Source organism: Mytilus edulis, chromosome 13, assembly GCF_963676685.1.
Source record: "Mytilus edulis chromosome 13, xbMytEdul2.2, whole genome shotgun sequence".
NCBI classification, from domain to species: Eukaryota; Metazoa; Mollusca; class Bivalvia; order Mytilida; family Mytilidae; genus Mytilus; species Mytilus edulis.
Genome location: NC_092356.1, coordinates 52,144,499 through 52,162,776, shown reverse-complemented (window position 1 = coordinate 52,162,776; position 18,278 = coordinate 52,144,499). Strand labels below are relative to the sequence as shown.

General features: G+C 33.1%; 1 protein-coding gene across 4 annotated transcripts; it reads left to right on the top strand.

Moving 5' to 3' along the window:
- LOC139502343 (cytochrome P450 4F4-like) lies at nt 1-17,122 on the top strand. Of its 4 annotated transcripts, none has more exons than XM_071291791.1 (12): nt 1-186; nt 8,159-8,343; nt 9,150-9,297; nt 9,760-9,941; nt 10,581-10,705; nt 11,789-11,851; nt 12,146-12,269; nt 12,785-12,923; nt 13,496-13,625; nt 14,212-14,490; nt 14,763-14,828; nt 16,994-17,122. In XM_071291791.1, exons 2-12 carry the CDS (start codon nt 8,173-8,175, stop codon nt 17,100-17,102), a joined length of 1,536 nt encoding a protein of 511 aa, XP_071147892.1. In that variant the 5' UTR covers nt 1-186; nt 8,159-8,172; the 3' UTR covers nt 17,103-17,122. The 4 variants fall into 4 exon arrangements, with proteins under 4 accessions (XP_071147892.1, XP_071147891.1, XP_071147894.1 ...); XM_071291790.1 differs by lacking the exon at nt 1-186 and adding an exon at nt 5,981-6,330; XM_071291793.1 differs by lacking the exon at nt 1-186 and adding an exon at nt 5,981-6,777.
- Nucleotides 17,123-18,278: the final 1,156 nt, after the last annotated feature.

The window sequence follows — 18,278 nt, the reverse complement described above, 5'->3', positions numbered from 1 at the left end:
ACATTTTAAGTATCGGAAAAGACGTAAACATCCAATAAAAAAAGTTTGTCCTCCAAATTTCATTTCATATAAAAGTACAAAAAATGCATATCATCAAAATTTATAAGTTTAGATACTTTAAATGTTATTATTCTAACAAAAGTTAAAGAGTTTTATATACGCATAGTGGTGAAGTATCCATATCAAGCAAGTGCGGATCCAAGATTTTAACAGGGAGGCGGGTAGGGACCGGCAAGCAAACGATTACAGTGATACTTAAAAAATCTCTATGCATTATTATAAATGAAACTCAATATGGGGGTCCTAAAATCCACCTGTGTGTAAAGGACTTTCTATTCTATAATTTTATATATGAACAGGTAAAAAAACCATATAAAGGCTAAGGGACTTCTAGATTGACATAGACATCAATAGTCCTGTAGGTGAATAATTGTGCACTTTGTGTTAAAAGCATAAAATTTGGTAGAAACCTAGTTTGGACTATTCTAAACAAAATTAGATATGGAGGCAAGCTTGATTTTATCTACTTCCGGTTTAATCACCAAAAATGCGGACATGCTTTTGATAACTGATTAATGGTTATTTTCTTCTCACAACTGGTAGCCAAAGTTTGCTTTGTATACAATAATATTATTGTGTATTCATGATTTGACATAATGTATCATTTCTTTGAAGACCTCGGAGTATTTATTCGGAATTTTGTCACTTCCGGTAAAAAATATCACAAAAAAGGTAGGGAGATATTTGTTTAATAAAAAGTTTGAATATCATTGACCTTCTCTGATATATTTGTTCGATCGTACATCAAAATAAAGAATCGTTCGATTGACGGCGTAATATTGGGTTCGACATTCAGGGTACTTGTCTCTCATAACGGGGAATGCTTTTGTGACACCATTCAAAGCCATCATTGTATCCAATGCTGTTTTTCCCTTAACCAGCGATCGAAGCATCAGTGTTGAATCCAGTGAATGCATGGAAAACAGGCAATGCATTTGCTTTTTCTTGTCCTAAAAAGTTAGCAAGCTCATGAAATGAAATGTATCTGAGGTGTTTTCAAGTCCTAATGCAACCCATATATATATCACCTGAATTTGTCCAATGAAAGAAGGACACAACAAGGACTACTACATTGGTATCAATTATAGCAATAATTATCTTCCCGAAAATATGTTCATCCATCAGTTTATATCACAGAAAATGAAAGAGCTCTGTTTCGTTTTTATCTACACGTGAGTAGCTCTAAAAGTTTCGTGGTTAGCATGTTTGCCTTTGAACACGTCTCTTTGTACCGACAATCTTTATAGTTTCTACAATAGTTACATCTCCTGTTGAGGTTGTCAATGGTTCTAAACACTTCAGGAAAAAATCAGATTAAATGCTGGCGGATGGATGTGATTTTCCTGTTTAAAGAACTCGTCAGTTTCCTCTTAGATAAACTTTTTATACTGGTATTGTCCAACTATTGTTATTCAACGAACGACGAATAGTATCAACAATTGCTGAGGAAGCTATATCTTTAATAAGTTCTGAACACTCATGAGGAGTTATGTCCTCTTCATCAAGAAATCGATCTTTGACTGTCCCTCTGGTATATTTCGTCCCTCTTCTCAAACTCTTTAGCCAGTCTTGCCATTTCTGGTCAAGCTATCATGGATCATCTTCGCAGGGCTAATGGATTTTCTGTTAACAGTGCCTCCATCTGACTTAACAACACATTTGTTTTGTTTATGCGCACAGTCGATAGCTATTACTGAAAAAAATCTTTGACTTATGAACTACAAACTTTTCATCTTCTTGATATTGCTTGCACAAACCCACAAACCTAAAAATATAAAAAGTATCCACTAGTTTCCACGTTTTCTTGTCTGACAGTGGACGATTATTTCTAGGTCTTTGGAGAGTTACGAATTCGTATGTAGCTGTTGAATATTAACATCAGAGCAATCGTTACTGTTTCCTACGAAAAAAAAGTCGGTTGGTTTACCTTGTCCATACAACATTACACTAACAGGAGTCAAGAGAGATCTTGGAACAGAATTCTCCTGACAGTGCACAGGAAAACTACCGTCAAACCCAAAGGAGACAATAAACATGTCGCTGCGAATGATTATTACTGCTTTATTAATCTGCATTTAGTTTGAGTCAAAGTCACCATCACCTTCTTTCTGAAGAGAGGGTCATATATCATCTTTGAAAACAAGTTCAAACTCTCTCTTTGTTTTTATTCTTGAATATCAGGTAAATAAGCAAGCTCTATATATAAGAAGTTGTGGTATGCGTGCCATTAAGACAACTCTCCATCTAAGCCAAACATGTGAAAGCTCTCTCACATGCAAACCACCATAATTGTAAAATATAAACAAAATCTATTCTTTAATCTTGTTGTATGTACTTTGTCTTCAATGGCAACACCTAGATTCGTTATTCGTCTAGAATAAACCTGACATCTTGAATACTAGTGCTCAATCTTCCTCGGTAATGGAATCTTTAATGAAGCTGATGTGGTATATTCGTGTGTCTCTTTTGAAGACAAAACGCGCGTCTGGCGTAAATAAAAAAAATAATCCTGGTATCTATGATAAGTTTATTTACATCCCAGCTCCTTTGTTCTAACAGGGGTGATCTGAGCCGGATCACCCCTACCAGATCACCCCAGTTTGGGTTTCTTTGTTATGCAGGCTTTCCTTTGTTCTGTAACATTTTGGCGGGAATGTCAAATCCACTATATAAAACTTATAATTAATTATACCGAAAAGATTATCTATCAAAATTCACTAAGAAAAAATCAAGTATATATGCTGTGGATTCGAACTCAAGACCTTTAACATACCAAGCCACGACACATACCACTACACCAGGACGACTGGATACGATTTCATAGTAATTTGACATACTGAAAGGAAGCAAGATCTTTTTATAAGTGGGGCGAGTTGTCAAAACTTTATTCAGAGGGGTTAAAACCTTTTTCGTTAATAACATGAATAAGTGAGTTTTCAGACTGATTTTTCAATTTGATTTTACACATTTTCAAAAGTTGGGCGAGTCGGTAAACAAGAGTGGGGCGATTTTTTTATAAAGTGGCGATATAGTGTGGGCCGATTGGCAAGTGGGGCGAGTTGACATTATTTGATATCTACTCATCGTGTTTGAGGGTCATTAAGGGTATACATCATATAATAATATATAAAGTATATTATAATGGTTGTGTGGCATTCTAAACTAGATTTTATGAATTGTAAATGGTTTTCTGTCTAATCTAAAACAGCTTGGATGTAAAATAGTTATCCCATTCGGACTTGGTGTGTCCGTGTTAGATCACCCTCTGGCCTCCGGCCATCGTGGTGATCTTAGTATACACTGACACACAGCGTCCTTGTGGAATAACTATTAATTAAAACCACTGTGTCGATGCCACTGCAGGTGGAGTTTTATTTCCCCGAGGGTATCACTAGCTCAGTAGTCAGCTGTGCTGACATGAATTCTCATTGATATGGTCATATTCATAAATTTACTGTTTACAAAACTTTTGAATTTTTCAAATAATTATGCTTTTTTACCTCAGGAATAGATTACCTTAGCTGTATTTGGCAAAACTTTTAGGAATTTCGGTCCTCAATGATCTTCAACTTTTTTCTTTATTTTGCCTTTTTAACTTTTTTGGATTCAAGCGCCACTGATGAGACTTTTGAAGACGAAACGCGCGTCTGGCGTAAATACAATATTTAATCCTGGTATCTATGATGAGTTAATTTTTCCTTATTCAATCTCATCTTCACTAGAAACTCTTGATGTCTTCTGTTTCTTGTACAATAAGGTCCCCAGCACTGATCTTGTCTAATAAAGTTGTCGTCCTGAAGCTTAAGGACACATTGACGAACAGTCTTATCAACATTACTTGTTGTTTCTTCGTTGGGGTGACCATCTACTTTATACAAACCACATAAGAAACATACATATTCTTTTAGTGCTATTTTACATGGTAAGCTGGTGCGGGTGAGTTTCCAGCTTCGATTGCCTGTTTTTTTTTTATATATCATCTGTATCCTTTTGATGTCATTTTTTATCTCTCTTTATTTCTGTTGAATTGATCTGTAGATGTCAGGTCTTGTACCCTGTGGCATTTTTTTTTTTTTTGCATATAGTACGTGAAAGACCGATGCCATCATATTGTGTATTCAGATTGGTCGGTAGACGGTAAACATTAAAGTTCTTTGTATTTTATGATATTTTCCGCAAAAGTCAAATATCTTGCACCAATATTGCCGATGAAGGGCATTGCAGCTATTTGTCTGTCATACTATGACAAATTATACATTTAGAAATGAGAATGGAAATGGGGAATATGTCAAAGAGACAACAATTCGACCAATGAGCAGACAACAGCCGAAGGCCACCAATGAGTGTTCGATTCAGCGAAATATTTCCGCACCCGGAGGTGGTCCTCAGCTGGCCCCTATATAAAATGTTGTACTAGTTCAGTGAAAGTAGACGTCACACTAAACTCTAAAACATATAAATGAACTAAAATAAAGTCAGGTCAACCTCGTCAATATTTGACGAAGATCTTCCTGCTCTTCGAATTGTTATGTAGACTCTTGAATTATATGTCTATCTTCATTCAAAAATAATAATGAAACACTATTATTCACCATAAATGAATTTTAATGGTCGCCAAAGTAAATGCATGATTTTATTACATCCTTCTTCTCACTTTTTTGCAAATTAAAAGTCGGCATTTTTCTTGAATTTAAACACGAAATTTAGACCGGAAGTTGATCAAACGTCACCAAAATGATGTTTCAATAAAAACAACACTGAAAACCGTCTGATGTGAGTCAGATCAAATTAAAACATCAGTTCTTGTTGTTTGAACTAAAAAAAATTGAAAGAGAATTAAAAAAAGTCGAAATTTATATATGCATCCGCCATTTTGGAATTTACCGGAAGTTAACTATATTTCCAGCTTGCCTCCATATCTAAAATTGAAGAGTATAGACAGAAGTATGTTTGAGCAAAATTTGGTGCTTTTAACACGAAGTGCACAATTCCTTCATATATTGCACCTATCTGATGGACTACAAATTTGATAGATTTTCCAAATTTCAGAATTTGTTAAATTTCCAGTTATGAAAAATAATACTTTCAATCTTATTTACAAAAAGGACACTCAAAGCAATTGTTTGTTTTGGAAGTAAACTCAAAGCTATTTATTACATTTTGAAAATATCATCAAATTAAATCTTTAGATATTTGCTCTTTTGCATAAAGAATCAAAAATATCGAGTATAAAAATACGGAGATGTAATATATGATATAAGATTAAGCTCTATTCTCCACGGACCAAGGACGAGGATGTATTAAACAATAAAAATTCATCGTAAGGCCTTTAACAATAAACAAAGCCCATGACATATTGTACCGACAAAAGAAAATATGTCACAATTGAAAAGAAATTTAAAAAAAAACTGCCTGAACTATGCTGCCAATAACAAACAAAAACAAATATGGTATGCAGTAAATCAACACTAAGTACAGGGTCCTTACTGGGAAAGGTCCATATAGAATGCGACGGAATTAAACATGTCATAAAAACAAACTGTAAAAAAAAAATAGTTGGAAAGGAATGCCTATTATTTATTAAATTAAGAAAGCAGAACATTTAGAGTTAATAAGCATATTGAGAAAAACAGCATCAAGAAATTCGAAAATGAAAGAAACGTTGTGTTATTGCTGTTCTTCATCTTGACTAGAAAGACTTCATCAATGAAATAAAGAGCTCAATCGTATTCTAACGGGATGATAGGTAGGAGAGTGGCAACAGTTGTAACTAGGTTGTTAAATCTGAGGTTGTGGTGAATTCAAACCACGAAGAAGTCATTTTCCACTCCAATAGTAGTTGAAAAGGTTTCAGTTATTTCTGCTAACTAAAGGTCAGTAGTTCGATCAACGTACTCCAGCCCCCCCCCCCCCCCCCCCACCAATAAAAATGACCGTTGTGAAATATTCAACGTCACTCAATGTGGCATTCAACACCTTGAGCAATGAATACACAAAAGAAAAAACGCTATATCAAGTCTATATGGATGCCCGTGAGACGCCTTGAAAATACTGTACTCTATGATATTAATCTTGTTACTGAACAGTTAACGGTCAAGCACTTTAACCGTTACACACACGCAATTATATAGCACTTCTCAAAAATTAATGTGGTTTTACACCTGGTAGAAAATGGACTAGAGATGTGGAGATATACGATATATACATGTGAATATTGGCGTATATGATATTATTATGTTATGTGAACTTTAAACTTAGATAAATATAAAGGTTTGTATACATTGTTTGAAGGATACAGGTATTACAGGTGAGAATGTTAACGTGATAAAATTTATAAAATGCATGGATACAATAATTTAGAAAATTGTCAACAATATATAAATTTGTTTTCTGTCTAATAACATTGTTAAATTAAGAAGGATAGGCTTATCTTAAAAACAAGTCAATACCATTGAATGTGCGTCTACCGACTTTTATTTTTTATAAATTGGGACAAATGACGTATGTACATGTATGACTGAGGGTAAGTGATGAGGTTAACATAATACGGAGAATACCATTAATAGAGCGAGTAAGGAATAGAGAATAGAGAATAATTTGGTGCATATATATAAAGAATAGATACGAAGGCGTGCATGGAAATACAGAATAGCGAATAATCGACAAAAAAGGAATAAAAACTAGGATAAACTGGCCTCAAATCTAAGGAACACAGAGGTGAAGACCCTCCCCATAGGATGATCATGATCGTCATAATAGTCGTCAGACTGTCTTCCGTTTTAAATCGGTCAATGACATTTGTAGGAAGTGTATATATATCAAAAAACAAAATAGCTACTTAAATAAAACAAATTACATACTTATCAGGAAGAGTTCATCGGTCAGATAAACTTGAGACATTTCCGTAACCACATACATACACACTTTAGTAGACCAGTATATCATTACTACTTAGCAAAGTACATGTATGCAGGTGCAGAGAAAGGAAAGAAATACGTAATAAGGAGTAAAAGGACAATTTAGAAAGATTAGGTAGATTAATTAAATGTTTTTTTTCTTGACACAAAACAAACAATTACAACTAAAAATATAAACTAATTGTTCAGAGAACAATTGAAGGTCTTTCCGCCAATAACCCATATTATGATTTACCAGGTACAATGACTTTTTTCTAACTTAAAATACAAAATGGGAAATAACTCTCAAATGGCGGGAGATAACTTTTACAATAAAAGCTGTTCGACTAAAAAGGAAAAGTTTTAAAATCGCAATAACTGTTCGACAAAAATAGGTGGCGGAAGAAGAAAAAAAGAGATAATAAGAAGAAAAAGTTAACCAATAGGTCTTTCCAGAGACAAGTGGAAAGATCTAAAAAAAAAAAAAAAAAAAAACATTTGTCTTGTTTTTTCACGGAACGAATTCACAACTTGATAATAAAACGAATTTTCATAAACATTAGTCCATGTGATTATTAAAATTGTGTCTTCAATTTTTCATTTCATTTCATTTCTTTTTTATTCTATTTTTGTGTGTTTTATTTTCCCCTATTTTGTATTAATGCTTTTACATATTCTTATCAGCTTCTTTGTAGAATTATTGATGTTGTTTTGATTTGTTTTTGTCGTATCGTTGCTGCCTCGAATTGGAAGTTGTGGTATGGTTGCTAATGTAAAACTATTCACCAGACACCAAATGACGTGGATTATAAGCGACGATACATTGTAGATCATCGTGTATATATCGGCCTCAACTAGTATATATCGAATAGCAATCTATAAAAGGCCCCGATAAGACTAATGTTAAACAAATTAAATAAAAAAAATAACGAACAAATTTATGATTAGCAGATAAACGAAAAATAATTTATAAAATATGACACGCAGTAAACGACGACAGCCACTCAATCACATACTTCTACAGAATTTGACTGAGTAGAACATGTTTGCGAACAGGGCTTTTACCTAACAAGACAACATATAATTAGACAACAACACAAAGTACCTATCTAAGAGAACTTGCAGTTACAGAAAGCAACCTGGAGGCCAGTAAACACTTAAAATATTATCTTCTCCACTAATTTATATCACATCCATTTCAGGACAAAAGAGAGCCATGGCACTGGTTCCAGTCGAAAGTTTAGGCTCTCCATTTCTAGCCCTGTTTGGTGTTATTGTATTATCATACCTAGTCATATCAGTGATTCGATTCAGGAAGAAACGGCAGTTTTATGATAATCTTCCCGGTCCAGATGATTTTAACTGGTTGCATGGTAATTTGCATACGGTAATTGCTTTGCTGACTTTCTTATTAATTGTTATATAGTTGAAATTATAGATATAATTTTTATTATGTTTAATCCTGATCTCAGCTGTTGAGTATAATGACCTTACAGTTAAAAAAGACAAAAATGAAGAGCCCCACCATCATGATCTTCGTGAATAGTCTAAAAGAACAAAGCAATATTTCGATTGGTCTGGCAAGTGATCTCTGGATATTGAGGAAAGAATCCGAACAGGGTTTTATATATATAATAAAATTAACTGTGTCATATCAAACTACACCAAATGGCATTTCGACAATTGAATTCTATTCAGTAATGCTCGAGGCCTATCTATTTTAAAGTCCGAAACCTAACATAAACAATAAAATGTAATTCAAAACCAGTACAATAAATAAAAGCTACACTAGAGAAACGCAATCCTTAACTTCAAATGATTTGATTTCGAAATTGTAAATTGTAAAACGGAAATTTATATTAAACAATATCCGTACGTTCATGCCATTACGAAAGTACTGAGTTGGTGATACACTCGGTGACTTATATAGTCCGCAAGTAGAGATATCGACCCAATGGTAGAAATAACATAAATGGTACGAAGTTTACATCACCATTTCTTATATATTTAGACAAAAAATGTATTAAAACATTAACGAACTATACTTTTCGTTATATTTTAGCAATTTCGGATAGGAAATTCAATTGGAGAAATACGCTCCGAAACAAATCACTATTGACGCCTACGGGACCGACACAAACATTTTGATAGTTGTATTTTGCAAATTAATTAATATCACTACTCTTTTTCTAGTATCCTATAGACTCTGAGGAACGTTTACGTCGCCATTATGAGAACATATGTAAATGGCCAAAGTTGCATAGAATATGGGCTGGAGGATTTTTGCCGCATGTTCTGCTTTACCATCCAGATACAATTAAAGTTATTCTTAAAACGTCAGGTTTGTATTCCAAATAAACAGTAATAAAATTATAGGAATTAACATGTTGCTGTAAATTTAATAAAAGAGCAAGTAATTATTCTTTGGGGAGATTGGGGTGATGGCTTTAGGAAATATTTCTTTGTTTGTTTGGCTAATTTTCCTTCTTTTTTTGGTCTTAGATCGGAGAGGGATATAAAGGTCTTTTTTTATTTTTGGTTATGTTTAAGATTTTGTGATTTGTTTCTCTATGAGGTGTTTTCTGTATATATATATATATATGATGTGGTATGAATGTCAACGAGAAAACTCCACATCCTAGTCACAATGTATAAAAAGTATGTTTCCTTTCTATTTTCTTTTTTTTACTGTGCTATTTTGTCTGGTTTTTTTTTTCTGAAAGGACTTTCGTTAACTACTTAAATCATAATATGAATTACAATATAATATTTTATGTCCATAGTTTGTGCTTTTGTTTCATAGAGCCCAAACCACGTGGCCTTGGTGGGGTATACGAGTACGCTATTCCATGGTTAGGTGAAGGACTACTGATAAGTGATGGTGACAGATGGGCGAGGTCTAGACGTTTACTCACTCCTGCATTTCATTTTGAAATTCTTAAACCTTATGTTAAAGTATACAACGATTGTGCTGATATTCTAGTGGTAAGTAGTAAAAAACGCAAAACACTGCCAAACATATAGGTTAGGACAATATATATTATACAGATTTCGGCAGTCGTACAGACAGACCTTGGATCCAGTCTGCTTTTCTAAGTTAACTTATTTTGGTCCTATGACCGGTCGAAGCAATTCTCAAACCCGTTGCAAATTTACAGTAACCTGTGAACCAGTCTTAATAACTGATTGGGAATTTAAGTTATGCGAGTTAGGACTCGCCCATCTGTACGTATAGTATATCAATCCAAAATCAAATATATTAAAAGAGATTGCCAGTTTAATGTTTTAGCCTGTATATTGACACCGTCATAACGTAACTCCTTCAAAATTTCCCTCTCACTATTTTAACTAGTATAGGATGCATCCATCGAATCTATTAAGGCATTGCAACACCAAACATGGATATATTTTCATAAGGCAGAAAATAGCAGCACGATATGGTCTTCTGCATTTGTTGACTCTTTTAAAATTTCCACAGGAAAAATACATCTAACCTCTTAACCTCCTGTTCCTTCTTTTTCCCTTTCAATTGTCTTTCAGTTTCTTGTCATTCAATAATATTTTTTTCTACAAAAGATGAATATTTGTTTTTTAAAATCAATTGTACACTTTGCTCTGTTTCAGAATAAAATATCTAAATGTGCTGAATCTGGTGCGAGTTTTGAAGCTTTTGAAAATGTCAGTTTATGTACATTGGATATAATTCTGAGATGTGCTTTCTCTTATGAAAATGATTGCCAAACGAGAGGGTAAGATTATACTTCTGAGATATGCTTTCTCCTTTGAAAATGATTGCAAAACGAGAGGGAAAGACAGAAATAACATTAGTGATTGAAACTTACAATACTTAATATGCCAAGTGTTTTGACTAAACAATAAGGCTATATGGGTTGATGTGGTTTATAAGAGTTTCTCGTTATTCGTTTGTTTTTATAGATTAAACTGTTGGTTTTCCTGTTCGAATTGTTTTACACTAGACATTTTGGGGATCTGTATAGCTTGCTTTTCCATCAGAGCCAAGGCTCCGTGTTGAAGGGAGTTCTTTTACTAATTGTGACATGGATGGAGAGTTTCCCATGGGCACTCATACATCGTATCCTTAAAAAAAAGTACTGACATTGCCTAGAAAGGAAGCACTGGGAGTAGTATCGTTTTCTGTGGATTCTTTCATTTTCGTGGATTAGGAATATGTTGCTATTAAATCGATACTTGATTTTGTGGTTTTGCCAAAGCCTGTATACAAGCATATTAAAGAAAAATTCCGTTGAGCATTTATCTTTGTTGTTATCTTTACCCACAAGTTTTGCTTTACTTGGTACTACTTGTGAAGCAGGATCTGCTTACCCTTCCGGAGCACCGGTGAGATCACCCACAGTGGGGTTTGTGTTGTTTACTCTTTAGTTTTCTATGTTATGTTTTATGTACTGTTGTTTGCCTGTTGGTCTTTTTTCGTTTGTTTAGCTATGGTGTTGTCAGTTTATTTTCGAGTTATGAGTTTGAATGTCCCTTTGAAATCTTTCGTCAACTTTTCCACTAAGATAATGAATCCGCAGTAATTATTAATGCGAACAATTTGAACAAAGATATTCCTCGTGTTTGATGAGAAAAATGAATATGAGGATTTTTCGTAAGATGAAAGGATTTGCCTTTCCAGTGATTTTCTTATGTTATTTCGTAAGAAGATGCGTTCGAGGTGTGAGATACTGTCAGTAAAAAAATCTACGAGCAAACATTTTAGCTCTTTTAAAGATACGCGTGATCTTAAAAATCAAGCCAGGGGGGAAACCGATTGAATTTTGATAAATATCTTCATGTAATGTTTCTGTTTCTAGGGAGTCACATCCGTATGTCAAAGCCGTGAATGAGTTGGCTCAGCTATGGTTAGAAAGAGCTAGGTAAAACATACTGTTTTAGTAATACAGCTTTTTCGTGTGTACCTTATAACATAAAGTTTGTCGAAAAACATGTTTAAATTTGATATACGATATGATAAGCAGTCATGGGATAAATGGTAGGATTAAAGTTAACTGAAGATCAAAAATGTAAATTAGCGGATCGAGTTTTATTCATACTAATAAAGAGATTTATAGCGGATCGTATTCGTTTTTCTTTTGATGTCTATGCCTAAAGTAGCATAAATTATTTTCATATTTAGATAATGTATAACTAGGGGTTAATTTCTTTATCAGATCTCCATGGTTACATTTTGATTCCGTATATTATCTTACAACAAATGGTCGAACATTTAAAAAGCATTGTGACTATGTGCACAAAGTGACAGAAGATATTATAGACAGTCGTAAAAACGTTTTAGTGAGTATCAAATAAGTTTTCTTTAGTGTGGTCAAATAGACAATATCAGTAAAAAGTAATAGATGCATACAGACTCAACAAGAATACACAAAAACACTACGATGATGAAAGACTTACAAATGATACACCTAAATCAGCATCTATGAAACAATGAAAAAAATGATATTTACTACTTTTGTTGTATTCGTAATTCATGATAAAAGATTCTATAAAAATGAAATCTTAATGATGAAAATCCCATTATTTAACTGAAGATAAATCAGTATATATAAAATTAAGCACAGTTGTCGTCGGTTTATTTCGAATCTAAATATTAAAAAATAATTGTGTTCGATGTTTTTTTTTTCAAAATATAATGGTCATATGCTATTCTCCCGGTTATCTATGAAAACCCAAATAAAAAACAGTGCTCCAATAAAGTTATTCTTCTTTTTGTTTGCATTATGATGTATATTTTGTATTTTCTTACTTTTCCTGAGATGAATCTATAACTTATTTTTTGTTTAACTTTCTAGAAAAAAGAACAAAGTATGAACATTGACAGAAAAAGATATTTGGATTTCTTAGATATTTTACTATCAGCCAAAGACGAAGAAGGCGTTGGACTGACACCTCTGGAGATCAGAAACGAGGCAGATACATTCTTATTTGAAGGTTTATAATCCTATTTAATTAAAGACATTTGAAAATCAGGAGATGTGGTATGATAAACAATGAGAGAAATATCCAAAAGAACCCAAATGATTTAAGCAACTATAGGTCATTTGCTTTAAAAAAAAAAAACTTTGTCTAAGGGATGCATGATCCGCCTCTTATTACCTTAATTGTTCAGATTATTTACCATCTTATAGGTAGCTTGACTTGATTTTTTTATTGTGAATTCAGTTGTTTAAAGAGAGATAACGGAAGAAGGTCGCTTGCACGTAAAATAATTTAACTTTACATCTGTTTGTGTCTAAACTGAGGGTAACAATCGAAGGCCACACTGGGTCTTCAACGCAGCGAAATAGTCCAGCACCAGGAGGTGTGCTCAACAACTCATTTTTGGAATTGTTATTGCTTTGTTCAAAAGTTAAAGTATCAAAGTTAGTTTGTATGTTTCACATTGTAGGACACGACACAACTTCTAGTTGGATATCTTGGGAATTGTTGTTTTCTTTCTTTAAAGTATGGGTATCAGACTTACTCTGTAGTTTGTATCTTATTTTTCTCTTTTCACATTGAAGGACACGACACAACTTCTAGTGGGATATCTTGGGCGTTGTATTCTCTTGCAGAACATCAAGAGTATCAAAAGTTAGCACAGAATGAAATAGACAGCATAATGAAAGACAAAGATACAGATAGCTTTGAGTGGTAAGAGTCTCATGTCTAATGAAGAAAACATCTCCACTTTAATTTTAGTTCTCAGCACTTGCTCGCACTGATTGTCGAAAATTGAAAGACTAAAAACTTAATTTCAGCTATTTCCGTAAAAAAAGAAAAGGGTAAGATAGAGAATGTAGAACGTGTCAAAGAGACAACAATCTAACCATAGAGCAGACAACAGCCGAAGTCCACCAATGGGTCTTCAATGTAGCGAGAAACTCTCTCACCCGGGGGAGTCCTTCACGGATTGCCCCTTAACAAATATGCAAACTAGTTCAGTGATAATGGACGTCATACTAAACTCCGAATTATACACAAGAAACTGAAATTAAAAATCATACAAGACTAACAAAGGCCAGAGGCACTTGACTTGGGACAGGCTCAAACATGCGGTGTTCTCATTAAGTCTTTTAAAATATGTCAACTACCAACTTTTCCGTTACTGTGTGAAAGATGCAAGTCCCTCTTTTTCAAATTACTTTAAGAACTGTTGAAAAGAAATCTTTAAAATTTTGATAGGAACAAAATACATATATATGCTTGAATTTATTACCATTTTATTTTTTTATTTTAGGGATGATTTATCCAAGATGGACTATCTAGGACGTTGCATAAAAGAAGCTTTAAGATTGCATTCTCCAGTACCATTTATCATGAGAAAAATTACAAAAGACGTTGAGATAGATGGTACCACCTTTCCTGCTGGTTGCCGGTTTACTCTCCATCTTTACAACCTTCATCATAATCCACATGTATGGGAAGATCCTATGGAATTTAACCCAGACAGATTTCTACCTGAAAATCTTAAAAACAAAGACTCTTTTGCATTTACTCCATTTTCTGCTGGACCAAGGTATATGGTTCAGTGTTTGCATACTTTCCTGACTTTTATTTGGCTTTTATTGGTTTATATGTTTATTAAGGAATCGTATATTTTTGTTTATCATAATAAAGCAGAAAATTATATCGGTTAGAATATATATATTAAACATTTTTTCCATATTTCACACAATGAATAATGAAATTGTTTCAAATAAAAAAACACTTTGATAGATGAATGAATTTTCAAACATTATATAATTGTAATTGGCATTCTAACTTTTGCTGCTTTAAATGTATTTGTAGAAATTGTATAGGACAGCACTTTGCAATGAATGAAGAAAAGGTGGTGATCGCTAACATTTTACGAAAGTAAGTGTAAAATATTTTTTGTGTTTATGAAACTACGTTATAATTCACACGTCGATGAACAGTAAATGGACCATTACGCTGATGGTGATTACACAAACGAAGTTGTTGCACTCTTGAATATTTATATACATCAAACGAATATTGTATGTATCATTTTTTTTACAAATTATCAATTCATAAGAATAATATATGCTTTGGCAATGTAGATTCGATTATTTTAAAACAAATTTATGAACCTATTCTCCAATTTTAAGTGCTTTCAATTTAAATGTTCATATATTTTAAATCATAATATTCAGTATATTTTATAATTGAGGAAAATAAGAGAGATACATGCTTTATTTTTTCGATTTAAATTCATTTAAAGTTTAACATTCACTGCAGCTGTATACAAAAACTTGATAACAATTCATGAAATTATTTATTCAGTGTAACTTCTGACTTTAAGGTGTATCAATAGTATTCAGTGTATAATACATTTGTTAAAGTCAAATTGTTAAGGTTGTATATTTAAAGTATTTGTAAACAGTATAGCTCATAATTTATTATGACCGTGGGGTTGATACTCCGCTATTGTCTGATATTTTGGCAGCATTCTTTTTGCGCCATGATTACTGTGTTTCAGGGGTATCATTTCCGCCAAATTTTGTTTCCCAAATGTATTAATTGCGCCAATATTCGGAACTCATTTGCGCCAATTTACCTGTACACATATCTATCATAAATATTAATGATTTATATGTATTTAGTCTTATTTTTGGCTAAAAAAGTATCATATATTTGGAGATATTTCACCATGAAGATGAGTATCTGGAGAGTAATGACTTAAAATGCATTAGACAGTCCATTTACAGAGAGAGAAGAAAACTCATTGCTTTTCTGAATGTTTAATGCAAAATATGCCAAAAGAGAAGAAAATATAGGCTACTCCTGATAATGTCTTAGCCACATATGTTGATGACATAGTGCTTTGTTCCCACCATCCGTATGGGCTGAGACTCTATCTACCGCAAGATGTACCAGTAACGGAACAGAAGCATTCCACAGGAATTATTACGAACTGTTTATGCATCCCATCCTTCATTTTTTGTATTTTTGGACAATAAAGTGAAGTAACAAGCTTCTTCATACATTAAATTGGAAAGTACCCATGCAGCAGCAGTAGGTACAAGATATGTTTCAGAAAAGGAAACATTTGCCGTGTGAACTAACTGTTCCAAGTCCGAATAAAGGAGGAGGGAAGTCATTTTTCTTCTGATTGGCGCAATCATAATTATACTTCATCTTTGGCGCAAATGAAACAATGTAATTTTAAAACAGGTGGCGCAAACGTAGCACTGGAGACAAAAAGTTGTGGCGCAAAAGGACGCATTTTTTTTCCTAAACGTATTTCTCCCTCTGTACACGGACTGTCTAATGCATTTTAAGTCATTACTCCAGATGCTCATCTTCATGGTGAAATATCTCCGAATATATGATACTTTTTGAGCCAAAACTAAGACTAAATATAAACCCTTAATATTTATGATAGATATGTGTACATGTAAATTGGCGCAAATGAGTTCCGAATATTGGCGTAAGTGATACATTTGGGAGACAAAAATTGGCGCAAATGGCACCCCTGAAAAACAGTAATTGGCGCAAAAGGACTGTTGCCAATTATTAGCAGTGAAAACGTTAAAATGAAAAGTAAAGATCGTGTTGCAACGTGTAACCTTGTACAGAAGCATTTTTTAAATTCGGCACAGGCTGTTGATCTAGTACAAAACAGGGTTTATACTGCGGATATCACATCGCCTTGTTATCCTCCTAATATAAATGTTATATTTGACTCTAAACACCAATCCGTCATCATTATCTTCATTTCTGTCGTTAACATTATCATCTTGTAAATCTATCGTTTTTGGTAGCTGAACCTTCAGACCTATGTTATAAAATAGTTATCAAAGGTACCAGGATTATAATTTAATACGCCAGACGCGCGTTTCGTCTACATAAGACTCATCAGTGACGCTCATATCAAAACAGTTGAAAAGCCAAACAAGTATTGAGGACCGAAATTCCAAAAAGTTGTAAGTGTTAAAGAAAAACATAACGTTTAATGAATGATTTACACTGTTTCTAAAATTAAATAGTTATCAATAATACACATGGTTTTTTTGCAGATTTCATCTATCACTGGATCCTAATCATAAAGTCATGAAGAAAATTTCTGCAGTCATGAGATCTGAAAATGGAATTCGACTGATAGCGACCCCTAGAAATATAGCTTAATAAAACTGAAATTAACTAGATTATGATCTCACCAATATTGTTTATATGAAATGAGATGTTATAATAATATTAGTTACACAGTGTGCAATTGTCCTAATACGAGAATTTTATTGACCCGATAAATTCCGTATCAGGACAATTGAACACTCTGTAACGAATTTATCCTGATTTTTTTATATTACATATTATTATATTCAAATTCAATTTTAGGACAATATCAATAATATATTTTAGATATTTAATTAAAAACTGTGAAAAAATAAAAATGTTATGACTATGAAGCACGAGATGTTTTAATAAAATATTTTATCCTGCTTTAGAGTGATATCAGCCTGTTCCCCATGTAATTTTTTTTAAAATATTCTTATTTAAAGAACAGAACTCGGTTTAATTGCTTCTTGCACCCACGTTTTCAAGTGAGGTATAACAGGACAGCTATGTTAACTACAGTAATACATAGTCAAGGATTACATCTTCTTTTACGGCTGATGTTTAAATGAATGTTCAGTTCAACTGGGTTTTTTAATTTTATGTAAATATCTGTATTTTGTATTTTATTTTACTGTTTGAGCAAAACTTAAGAGTCGACCTGCTTAGCGCACTTGTTATTCTTTGCATCCCTCATCTATTCGTCTGTCATCCAAAAACTTTTCTTTAAAAAATTCTACTGATAATGGATTGAAGCCAAAGTATGTCTTCTATTGGGTGGTCAACTACAAAGTTCGTTTTCGTGGTCATGTTGACATCTGACAAGAGCAATACTAATAGTTCATGGAAAATATAAGAACTAGGTACAAAGTGTAAATTGCAAAAATTATGAACACCAAATGTATTTGTCCTTGAAATTTCACAAATTCTGTTGTCCTGTTCAGAGAGTTATTACCCTCAGATATACATTTTTATACAATGTGTTCGTTCGTATTATATGTCGTTGTCGTCTTTTGAAGATATTGATATGTTTCTAGACAATAACTTGAGTATAACTGTATGTATCTCTAATCAATTGTATCAGACGGTTGTATAACTAAACATGAAAGTTGGGATTGATTATGGGGGTTATAGTGGTCCAAACCGTTTAAGAATAAGGGGTCAAAAGGGGCGTGGAATATGTTTCTGGACAATAACTTGAGTATACGAATCTATGAATCTTTATTTAATTGTACCAAAATGTTAAAT

What these genes read in the sequence shown, in the direction of transcription:
- LOC139502343 (XM_071291791.1), top strand. Translation starts at nt 8,173, where the DNA reads ATGGCACTGGTTCCAGTCGAAAGTTTAGGCTCTCCATTTCTAGCCCTG. An exon ending in GATACAGATAGCTTTGAGTG is followed by an intron (nt 13,626 to 14,211) that starts GTAAGAGTCTCA and finishes TTTTTATTTTAG; the next exon opens with GGATGATTTATCCAAGATGG. An exon ending in ATCGCTAACATTTTACGAAA is followed by an intron (nt 14,829 to 16,993) that starts GTAAGTGTAAAA and finishes GTTTTTTTGCAG; the next exon opens with ATTTCATCTATCACTGGATC.